At 40.7% G+C, this 11588-nt stretch overlaps 1 protein-coding gene across 1 annotated transcript in view; it reads right to left on the reverse strand.

Annotated features, from left to right (window-relative positions):
* vps13d (vacuolar protein sorting 13 homolog D) overlaps positions 1-6992 on the reverse strand; it is a 60107-nt gene extending 53115 nt beyond the window's left edge. The window contains exons 1-7 of the mRNA XM_065961033.1: positions 6485-6992; positions 4614-4790; positions 3748-3825; positions 1630-1820; positions 1223-1303; positions 981-1097; positions 149-253 (exon numbers count right to left, since the gene is read on the reverse strand). Of these exons, the coding sequence (XP_065817105.1) occupies positions 149-253; positions 981-1097; positions 1223-1303; positions 1630-1820; positions 3748-3825; positions 4614-4710 (669 nt within the window). The 5' untranslated portion in view covers positions 4711-4790; positions 6485-6992. The remainder of the gene's footprint in view (positions 1-148; positions 254-980; positions 1098-1222; positions 1304-1629; positions 1821-3747; positions 3826-4613; positions 4791-6484) is intronic.
* Between the last annotated feature and the right edge of the window lie 4596 nt (positions 6993-11588).

An 11588-nucleotide genomic window follows, 5' to 3' on the forward strand; every position in this document is an offset into this window, starting at 1 on the left:
CTGGAGTCTGTACGGTTCAGTTGGGTCAGTCATAATTGAGGACAATCCCTGTCATAAACAAAAGCGTACTGAATCTGCAGAGTGCAGTCCAGGCCTGAGCTCTCGTACTGCACGGAGAGCTGCCTCCTAACTGTTAAAGGTCACTGACCTGGATCTGATTCGCGGGCAGCTTTCCCAGCATCTCACATTCTGTGTCCCAGTAGACGCTGAAGTCCTCGATCTCCAGCTGCTTCTGTCGGAGGAGCCTCTGCACCTGTGAAGGGAAATCCCAGTTTATCTCAAATCTTCTTCGTTCTACTGAGACAGCAGATTACAGGACAGCATAGTCTAATAAATATGACATACTGAGAAAGAAAAGCTACCGAGTTATCATGACAAGAAAGAAGATAAAGAAACCTGCCATTTACCGAAAAACAGAAAGTGTGAAATACAGAAAGGAGGAATTAAATGGGACACCTGCTCTCATAATGTCAGTGATATTTTAATTGATAAAGCCTTAAAATAAATCTGTTATTCTGAGTTGTCGACGTAATCCCTGGACGTGGGTTCCTGCAGCTCTGAACGAGACCTAACAAGAATTTTACAAGACTTGGCCAGAACCCGACGTCAGGTTCTGCCGACATATTAGAGCAAAGCATGGAGCAAAGTTGTAGGACATGCCCACCCTGGAAGCTCACTCAAATATCCCTGCGACTGCAAACAGACCCGGCCAATCAGAGGAAAGTGGGCACGTTGGGTCTTAAAGAGACAGTAGCTGAAATGAAGCTTTTCAGGCAGAGGCTGAGATGAGGGTTTTTACTGACCCATTATCCGATAAATAAGGAGGTTTATGAGCTACACGTCTCACAATGCTACTAAACATGTGTCCCAGACTGACATGATAAATGGTTAAAGCGAGTTTAATAGATCTCCTTTAATGAAATGGAATGAGCTCTTGTTTCTAGTAATATAGTTTAAAATGCCTTTTAGCGATCTCTTACCGACTCTTTGGAAGGATTCTGAGCTGAAACGTTGTTGATGCAAACCCCAAAGGAAAAGGGTTTCTCTGGGTTGGAGAAGTCGTCCTCAAATCGAAGATGCACATCTTGGATTTTCAGCTAAAAACAAGCCGGAAAAAAACAGAGCTTAGTCAGTAACTCAGAGTCCAAATGGATACTTAAACACATATATCATTATATCATGAAACAGTCCAAGCTGAGGTATTCAATGTTAGAAGGTTTACCTCGATGTTTTCCACGATCCTGGTGACCACTGAGGCGGTGGCGGAGTACCAGTAAGACTCTCCTCTCTGATCACACTCACTCTGCAGGAGACAGACACAGACCATCATTTATACTGCACCTCATGGAGAGCTGCTTTAATAGCAAAGATTCTTCTAAGCTGCAGAGTCGGGAGGAGCGGGGATGCACATCTCTACCCAGCTTGGAGAAGTGTAGTGGGTTCACATCGACCGATTTCCAATCATTGCATAACCTCTACAGAACTGGTGTCATTAAAAACTATGCAGCACAAATACAATGACTTTGAGTCTTTAGCTTCTCTATTGTCCCTGAGAGTCTGTGATGCTCATTACAGACCAGGAAGCTACATCAGGTCACATTTTCTGACCTGAACTTTTAATCCACCTACTTTGAATTTGTCTTCGAGAGCCCTGAGGAGGCGTTTTTTGCGCTCGCTCTCCTCCTCCTTCTCCTTCTCTGCGTCGTACTCCTGCAGCTGGGCGGGGCCGATGATCAGGTTGAGCTGGGACATGGAGATGACCCACGGGTCGCTGTGAGGCCGGTAGAAAGGGATCTGCAGAGTAATCTTTCCGATGAAGCCTGGTGAAAACAACAGAGCGCTCAGGTTACACAAAAAGAAAACTCAAGGCCGAGGTCATTCTGGATAATCTCATTCTGGATAATCCCAGCGATGTATAGACATTTAAACTGCTCAATGAGAATGAACCTGTGATGCTGGTTGTGTTCAAACCTGGAGCTTTTCTTCATTGTATAAAACTGTAACTGCTCACAATAAATTACATTCTTTCTGTCTCGTTTTTAGCATTTCCTACAACTCTATATATTTAGTCATAAAGTTTATCCTGCATGTAATTCAAAATCTGGTCATAGTAGTTCTGTTGTGTATGTTGTAACTTCCTATAGAGTAAATAAATTAGATCCAAAAAACAAAAAGGGGAAACAACTACAAAAGAATACACATGCAAAAAAAAAAAGTCAAATATTGGAGTCCTAAAGCAAAGTTTCCCCAGATTAAATATTGTGACGACCCCTCCACACCAATAGGAGTTCCTGTGTTGCTTGTTTTTGTTTCTGTTGTAGGTTCCGGTCAAGGCAGGGTCACTATCAGGGGATGAGGACTACACCTGGGTCCAGTAAAGTCCTCATCCTCGTGTGTGTGTGTGTGTGTGAACATGGCGGTGTGGCTGCTCCTTTTTTGTATCACAATTTATTTCATTATGTTGTCAATAAATTCTGGTGTGTTTTTTATTTTTTATAAACCTCGCCTTCAACTCCTATTTGTGTTGCAGCCTAAGAGCTTAGTTGTAACATGACATGTCTATAAAAATGAAACAGTTGAATGCTGGACAATATGATAAATAAGGGTCCCTTTCATTGGCATATAAGGTTCTTTTTTCCCTCTCTGACACACGACTGTCGATTACAGATGTAAGTCTTTTTACTTTCTCTTCACAAGCTCCTCTTGAGATATCCATCAGAGTTATTTTGTTCCTGCAGTGAAAGAGCATGCATGCATGAAGAATGCTGCTCTGACACAATGACATTAAAGCTCACGTCACCAGACGAGAAAATCCTGATTTGATTTCTTATGGACGGGACACACCGACAGGTTCAGAAGAGAGGGGGTAAAGTCAGAGACACAAACTGTCTGACACTCTGCATGTTAGGCTGTCTTTGTTTCTGTCTCCTCTCTGCAGGATTATGAGATGAAAGAATTTCAATCCTTAAGGAGACCCAAATCTAAGAATGTCATTTCAAAGTTAATAAATGGTAAATGGATTTGAACTTGTTTAGTTCTTTCCTCGTCTTCCGACTACTCAAGCTCTTTTAAACCGCAGGTCACACCTACACATTCACACACTGATGGAAGAGGCTGCTGTGTCAAGCAGCAGGAGAAACTTGGGGTTAAGTGTCTTGCCCAAGGACACATCGGACATGTTGCTGCAAGAGTTGGGAATCGAACCCTCGACCGTCCAGCTGAGAGACAACCGACTCTACCAACTGAGCCACAGCTGCCCGGCACAAACTAATAATACTCTGTCTGGAGAATTTGCAAAGCTCAAAAAAAGTCTGACAAGATTTGACATATTGCACAACATACATCTTTGTCTGTCTTCTAATTCTAAATATTTGATGTTAACATTTAAAAATGAGAATATTAAAATGTGAAATAAACAACATGTGTTAGTAACTGAGTGTATGATTCATGAAATGACCTTTCTTTTAAGTCCATGTGGAACCCTGACTCTGTACATCATGAAGCAGAGGATTTTATGTTATTACAGATGAGTAAAGTTTTGATTGGTCAATGAGATCCTCTTGCTCACTGCGTGCCTGAATGTCTGAAGCACACAGCTCCAGAGGAGTATTCTTGAGGGATTATACCTGGACCAATCAAAAGTGGTTCATCTGAGGACAGTACCTGTTCAATAAATCTGCAGCCCTTTTACCTTTAGGGGGAAATTTGTGTTCAATCTTTGTGAGAATGTAAATGAGTCGATCTTACCTGCTTTGACTTCAAAGGGCAGGTCAAACTCCTGGAGGGCATCTTTTCTTAAAGGGAGATTCTCCAGCTCGACCGCACCTGAGAAACAACAGGAAATACACAAATACTGATTTCAAGAGGAGAGGAAGAGGATTGATGAGACAGGATGAAGAATGGTCGGACAGAATATGCTCATTTATAAAGACTGTTTTGAGACAGGATTTGACAAATGGAGAGAGAGAGTCAATGTTATGGATGCCTGGTGGGATGGAGTTCCTGAGGCTGAGCTTCTGAATGCTCTGGACCCCATGGTGGTCAGGTGGGCAGGTGCATGGTGCAGGGAGTTGAATTGAAGAAGGAGTCCTGAGAGTACAGGTGGGTGTGTTGGTGTGCAGGAGTTCAGAGAGGTTATACCACCATCCATTTTTTGTCAAATTACTTTTAAAGAGGAGGGTGGGAGTGTCTTAATCCAAATGAGTGACCAAGGAAAGAAGGTGTTTTATGCCCTGCAGACAGACTGTAAGGACTTCTGAGGCAGGTTGATATTTGTGACGTTCAATACAATAGAAAATGTTTTGAACTAAACGTCAGAAGTCAGTTCTTTGTGCTTATTTATCACAATGTGAAAAGTGAACAAAGCAGCACCTGTTAAACTGGTTAAGCCCTGAGAAGAGTCAACAGCATATGTGTGTAGAGAATCACCAACATAGTTCAAGTCTTAGTGACGCCTGCAGCCTTTGGTCTTAAAATGCTGGATTCAAATTAACTTGCATGGACTTAAAATGTCCTCTCATTCATCAAGAGGAAGAGGAGGGAGGAGAAAGCGTTCATACATGCACTGCAGCCTGTTTTGTAAAGTTATCAGAAATGAAAGCATGTGATATTACCTTTCAGGAGGGCGATGGAGAGCTGATCTGTGTTCAGGTTGCTGACATACTTTCCGAGGTATGTGTTCAGCACCCAGGCAACGAGACCTTCCAACATCCTGCCGGCTCGAGGATGATGACAGCCACTCCTGGGAAATCACCTCCGGGTGGTCGCCCCCACAGGGGTGTGTTCAAAGTCTGATAAACCCAACAAACACACACACACACACACACACACACACACACACACACATATTATTCCTCTGATGAGAGAGAGTGAGGCAGTAAGTTGCTACTTTAAAAGTAAGGTTGTCAAACTTTTCAGCACTCTTTACAAACATGTTGAGGCTGTCAAACAGTGAGGTCTCTGACCCTAATCTGAACTATTACCAACAAACCAGAGATACAGGTTCCCATGTTTTCATAGATCAGGTCAGACTGAAGCCCTCTTTTGTACAATAGTCACCCTTACATTAAACCTGGAGCTAAATCAGAGACTCAACCGCTTTGAAGGCCTCTGAATATTCGTTTGGAATTTCAAAGTTGTGTCAAATGTTTGTATTTTGTCTTTAATTTTTTATATTACAAATGGAGCCGCCGAGATGCAAAACAGTTTTACACTTGGTCTTCATCAGATACACAATGTTAGTTATTTTAACGATCAACATTGAAATGTACTGCCACTTTAATAAACTACATCTTCATCATAAGACAGTTGCATCAGAGAGGAATAAATGCATCCAAAATTGCACAAAAAATATTGGCAACGTTGTACCAAAAAAAAAGTTGTTTTTGTGGAATTTAGAAAGTGTGCAGGAGTCCACCTGCTATTTACCTTGATGTGTTTTAAAGCAGGCATCTAATGTATATCGATTTTTACCAGCATTGTATCAAGATTTAAAATAAAAAATGAAACTAGTTCAAACTGAAAGCAAAACCCTCTTGTTTAGAAAAGCTTTCATCATGATGCTAGTACATGGTTAAATGAATATATCGCACACAGCAAATGTGTGACACACCCAGAGTGCACACAATGACCTCTAGAGACGTTCAATAATCGATAAAGTCGATCAATTCAGCTTTTAAGACAGAAGGATACTGCTGAACAAAAGCGTTTAAAAGCATGGTATCACAACAACCCTATCTGAAACTGAAAGCAAAACACTGATAAGTAAAGCGATCATGATTTTAGCACACTGTGAAATCAAGTATTTTTACGTTTCTTTGCACACGGGAAATATGACTTTAGAGACGTTCAATAATCATTCTCAGAAGGACACAGCTGAATAAAAGCTCAACTTTCCGATTATTCATGATGACTCCTGAACTAACGGCAATGAACAAAAAGTGGCAACGTTATCCACAAATCCGAAACTAACACTAGAGAGTTGTATTTGGCAGCAGACACAACACTGTAACTGAGTGACAGAGATTTATCACAGTGGGCAGATTACACAAGGTTGAATTACCTTTCAGACGTTGGCAGGGTGACAAAAACTTTAAGATGGTTAATTAAAGTTAGCAGCTAGCATCATAACAGAATAGAATAATGAATTACTTTAATATGAGTAAAAAAAACACAATATTAGCAAATCTAAACACAATATAATATTAAATACAAAGTAAATAAGCAGTAAAAATATCAAAACTAAGAATGGGAATATATACAACCAGGATTTAATTAAGCATTACTAGTCTTAAATAGGAAGATTAAATGTAAATGTGCAAAAACAGAGTTGTAAATGGACAGTATTGAAGTTATGAGTGTAGACATATAATAAGCAGAAACTAAACAATATAACTGCGAGTAGACAGAGAAATGAAGTGAACATGATACCACTACTAATGATGTTTTTATGTATACACACAGCAGTGTTATTAACTGGACTCACCGCCAAAGACGACAGTTTTAGCCCTTCATGGATTTATCGACCCATCTTCACTGAGTCCATGTCGCTGCCAGCTTAATGCCACGACCAGTAGGTGGTCATGTCCTGTCAAACCACTAAGGACAGGACCAGTTAGCGTGACAAAAACTGAACACAGACGACTGTCAGTGCTTCCACATCAACTTCCAGACTGCAGTTAATGTAGGATTCAGGGTACAGTACGATCAACTTCTTGTGCAGCTTTTCACCTCAACACGCAGCGTGGTTTACGTGACGGACAGAGGCAAGGTTGTGATCCAACTTAGCTAGCCACTTAGCTACAAACTAGCATGCGCAGGTTGAGCGGAGAAATACACACAAACAAACAGACAGCTGGCGGTCAAACTGAGGCTGAGGTCAAGCTAGCCGCGGTCGTTTTCACAGAAAACAAAGTAAATCCTCCCAGGATGTTGAAGTAGTCAGGGGGAATTCAGAGACCTCGGAGTTGTGTGTGTCGCTGCTTCGTAAATAAACGCACTTCCTACTAGCGCTGAACTTCCAACACACACTTCCGGTCATGTGACCAAAACAAACCATTCCACTCGTGTTGTGTTTAAATGAATCGGGATAAAAGAGCATTTCAACAATCTACCGTTAGATAAAACGATAAAAGATGCGTTTTTACTTTAAATTTAGGGATTATTTATTATCTTTATCTGAGAAATTGAAAATTAGGCTTGGATGGGACACGTCAAAATATTTGTCTCGCGGTTTAACCTCTTTTTTTATTTCACATTGATAATGAAAAGTGTATAACTTAATCGTGTAATATTTTACAGGTACGTTTATTATTAAGTGGACTCATTACTAACATACTCGATGAATCCCTGGAACATTAAATGACTAACAGGAGTTTCAACCAGGAAATAATCATGTTGATATATTTTTTCAGTACACTGCAAGGCATGGGACAAAAATGACCATAAACACACCATGGGCTTACCAGATTTACTAAGCTCCCAATTAAAGAGTACTAAATTGCGTGTTCACTCCAAAAGTTTGCACGTTTGGTTGGTGGGCGTTTTGCAGGTGATCTACTATGAGAATTTGCGTGAATGACACCAGGTGCAAACCTTGTGGAGGCGGTACTATTTAAGTTAGGTTTTTGCGTGTTCTACTGGTTTACATCACGGAGAGTTTGGACAGAAAGCAGGATGACTGCAAGCGCAAAATAGGTATTAGTGAGAGAGGCAAATAAACGCACAATACTTTCGAGTTATAGGAGATAAATCTGAATATTACAAAGAAAATTTTGGTTACAAGAAAATATCTCGAGGGAGGTGACGCGCGCATTATGGAGAGGAGCGCACAAGAGGGGGCGAGCTGGGGGAGAGACGTGTAGCCCGAGAAAAAGGAAATCCCCAGTTTAAAATGTAATGTTGGTGAAAAGAGGGAAATAGAAAGATATAAATGTCAATGTTGAAATTCTATAGAATGCAGAGGCTGTGGATGTTCAGTTTTGTTTAGATATATTTATGGCAACAATAGCCTGTAGTTTAATCATGGTGTTTCTCTGCCTTAACGATTAGAATATTGAATCAAATTAAAAAACAAATGCATGCCATTTATTTTTCTGTCATTTGAAACATAAACACGTGGGGAAAAACGCGATCTTTATGCTTTCTTTTGTTGTGCCTATGTCTCCTCACTACAATAACAGCAGCCTGTTGTGCGTAACGCAATCACCGCAATTTTTGTCAGGTTTGGTGAATCTCAATGCGTGTACTAACTTAACATGTTTGCATTTTCTCCTCCCAGTATTTTGCACGTTAGGGCAGAAACGCCCCATATTGCATATTCATTAAGTCAAACATACTAAATGGACAATGCGTGTTGTTTTGCTCATTTGAAAGACACAATCGTCACTGACATGAGACGTTTTAAGACACGCAAACCTTTAGTAAATCTGGCCCCATGAGTTCATCACTAGCAACGATAAGTAAATCGTCGTTTCCTCCAAGAGGGGGCGCTGTTTACTGGGACCCGCTGGAACCTGCATTACACAGCCTGTAGTATCTCACTGTGGGACACCTCAGATGAAAAATGTAACAAATACAACTTGTGAAAGTGGCCCAAATGTACACAGAACTACAAACAGTAAAATGGAAAAAAAATCATAACACACACATTTCAGAGGGCATGTTTCCTCTCTGACTCAAGTGTTTGAGATATTGCCTTCACAGTTTCTTCACCCAATTGCAAAACAATTGAGGGGGTCATGACCTAGTCTAAGATGTTTTTGTATCAAGTAAAGATATAAATTGTGACAAAAAAGCTTCTCAGCTGTGAGGAGTCAGAAACCCATCAGGGGGACATTTATGGTAACTCCAATGTTTGCTAAGCAGTAAAATGTTACTACCCCATATGTCAAAGAGCTAATGGACTATTAAACTATCCTGGTTACTAAGTGGTTCAAGCCCTTGATCAGAACCAATAAAGACCAGTAATAAAGAAAAAACAAACTATGAAAGTGAGCCGGTGTGGTCATTTAATCGGTAAAGGGACCGTAAACCTTTCAGTGAATATGTACTTGAGTAAATCATTGCAAAGTTAGGCAGAGAATAAAGTGTCCTGGAACATGCAGCAGTGCTTTGTGTGATGTTGATTGAAGTGGACTCAGAGGAGGAGGAGCCCTGAGATTTCTGGAGCCACTGAGTCAACAGAGGAGGACTCACTGAACATCACTGCAGCTCCATTTATTTTACAGTTTTTTTACAAGTTTGGCTCTTTGAGGTCCCATTTCAGAGTCTTTATTTTTCTTGAAAATGTACAGACAAACATGCACAGACCTTACATTTGTTCTCTTGAAGGTGAACCTTTTTGGTGAATCTGGAGTTTATCATTTTAGGGACTTTTCTGTCTCAGAGACATGTTTCATTTTAATGTTATTTTATGTGTTTCTGGCATACATTCTTGATTATCTAAGTACAGCTCTAAGAATAATCAAACATAATTAATTGGTGTTTATAAATGGACTTGAGCTTGTTTAGTTATTTTCTAGTCTTCCGACTACTCAAAGCTCTTTTACACCGCAGGTCACACCTACACATTCACACACTGATGGTAGAGGCTGCTGAGTCAGAAGTAACTCATCCATTCACACACATCCAACGAAGCAGCAGGAGCAACTAGTGTCTCGCCCAAGGACACATCGGACATGTGGCTGCAGGAGCTGGGGATATAATCGAACCCTGCTTTCCGGTTGACAGACGACCAACTCTTGGTCTTGTTCAGACACTGACTCTCTCCCAGTCGTCTTTGTTAAAGTTAATCTTGAAGTAGGACACAGACACAGAGTGCAGACTGTGAGTTTCTGTGGAGAAAAAAAAAATGCCACACACAATAAAGATTTTATTATAAATATTATTATAAATTAAATCCCTCAAATTATCTATCCTCGTTTAGATGATCAGTCTTCATGTGCTTTCGTTCCTAACCTTGCCCAGAGCCTTTATATGTTGAAGATAAAGAGCATATAACACACACACACGCAGAGCAGTGGTTGTGGCAGATGTGAATCCATACTCTACATACTGCTGACACTGATAAACCCAAAAGCCCATTGGCTGGCTCTTCTGTCGCCTCCCCCTGTAATCCAGGGCAGCATGAAGGCCCACAGCTGAGCGGAGGCCATCTGTTCCACCTCACAGATCCACTATCAGGCTTCTACATCAGCATGAGACATCACTATCACATCAGCCACACACACACACACACACACACACCACGAGAATCTGAAATCCTCTGGTCACTTTGATTATATATTGAACACACTTGTAAACATACAGAGCTCTGAAGTGAAGCACACTTCACGCAGGGGTAACATAAAAAAATGGCAGTTCTCTGATTCAATTGATGGGGAAGCTGATAAGAGGAAAGATGGGGAGGAGTCAGGGTCTGCCCGTGGCATAGATAGTACAGGCAAATGATAGGGAAAGATTATTCAGAATAAAATAACTAGGATATGAAATACACGTTGTGAAGTACGGGACATAAGACTTACTTATATACTTTACTGACATCTTTGTATACTTAGTTAACTATCACCCTAGTCGATTAAAAAACATTTTTGTACCTATTGTAATTATTAGTTTTAAGCACTTGCCTTTTGAGTATTTACGTGCAAGAGCATGTCTGCATTTTTTGCAAGACGTCCTCACTGAATAGATATTTGTTCATGGTATAGATGGGGTTATAAGGCTGATTTATTCTGTCAATCCTCAGAATTGTTATTCTCCAAACACATCACCCGCCCCATAGAGTCCAAGCGACGAAGTATTTCTGTGAAGTCACATTTCCATGTTATGCAGTGTAATAAATACTTTTCTTAATTCACTTGTCTCTCCTGATTGAACAGTAGTTTTCAATCATTATCCTCCAAAATTAAGCACAACAAAACAGCACATTTGGGACATAAACAGGTCGGGATATACAGTATACTTGACACCTTCAGCGGCGACGGATCCCGAGGCTGCAGTGTCCTCAGCAGAGACCAACCAGAGGAGGAGGGAAGTAGGTCAAGCTTCCCGCTGCTACATTCAGACTGATGTATCTGTGCACCTGCACTGTGAGGGCAGGGAGACAACACAGTGTCTTCACTGTAAATTATTAACAAGAATGTACCATCTCATATAGGCTATGTTGTCCTTGCAGAGAGAAGCAGGGTCTGTACAATGTTTCAATAACAAGGCAGTTCAAGGTTTTACATTCAAGACAGTCTGTGATACAATCTAACAATGAAATCTGCCAAATGGTTACAAACACAACCAATGTGTGATTCTAAAGCTCTCAGTGCTGAAGCTTAATGATGATTAGTCTGACATCTAAATTAACTTCTCACAATTTAATGTTGCACAAAGTAAACATAATTTGGTTGCATCTTTTAAAGAGATCCACACTTGGTTCTTATAGCCTTCTTATCTTGTTGATAGCGGGACTAAATGGGACGGGGGGGAAACCTAATTTCTTGAAAATGTTCTCAACACTTCATCCTCCCAGCTGGGTGTGAGGCTGAAGCGTGAAGGATTTACAAAAAGGTCTCATCTGCCCTCATCCCACACTGTGTTCT

Source organism: Labrus bergylta, chromosome 12 (assembly GCF_963930695.1).
Source record: "Labrus bergylta chromosome 12, fLabBer1.1, whole genome shotgun sequence".
NCBI lineage: Eukaryota > Metazoa > Chordata > Actinopteri > Labriformes > Labridae > Labrus > Labrus bergylta.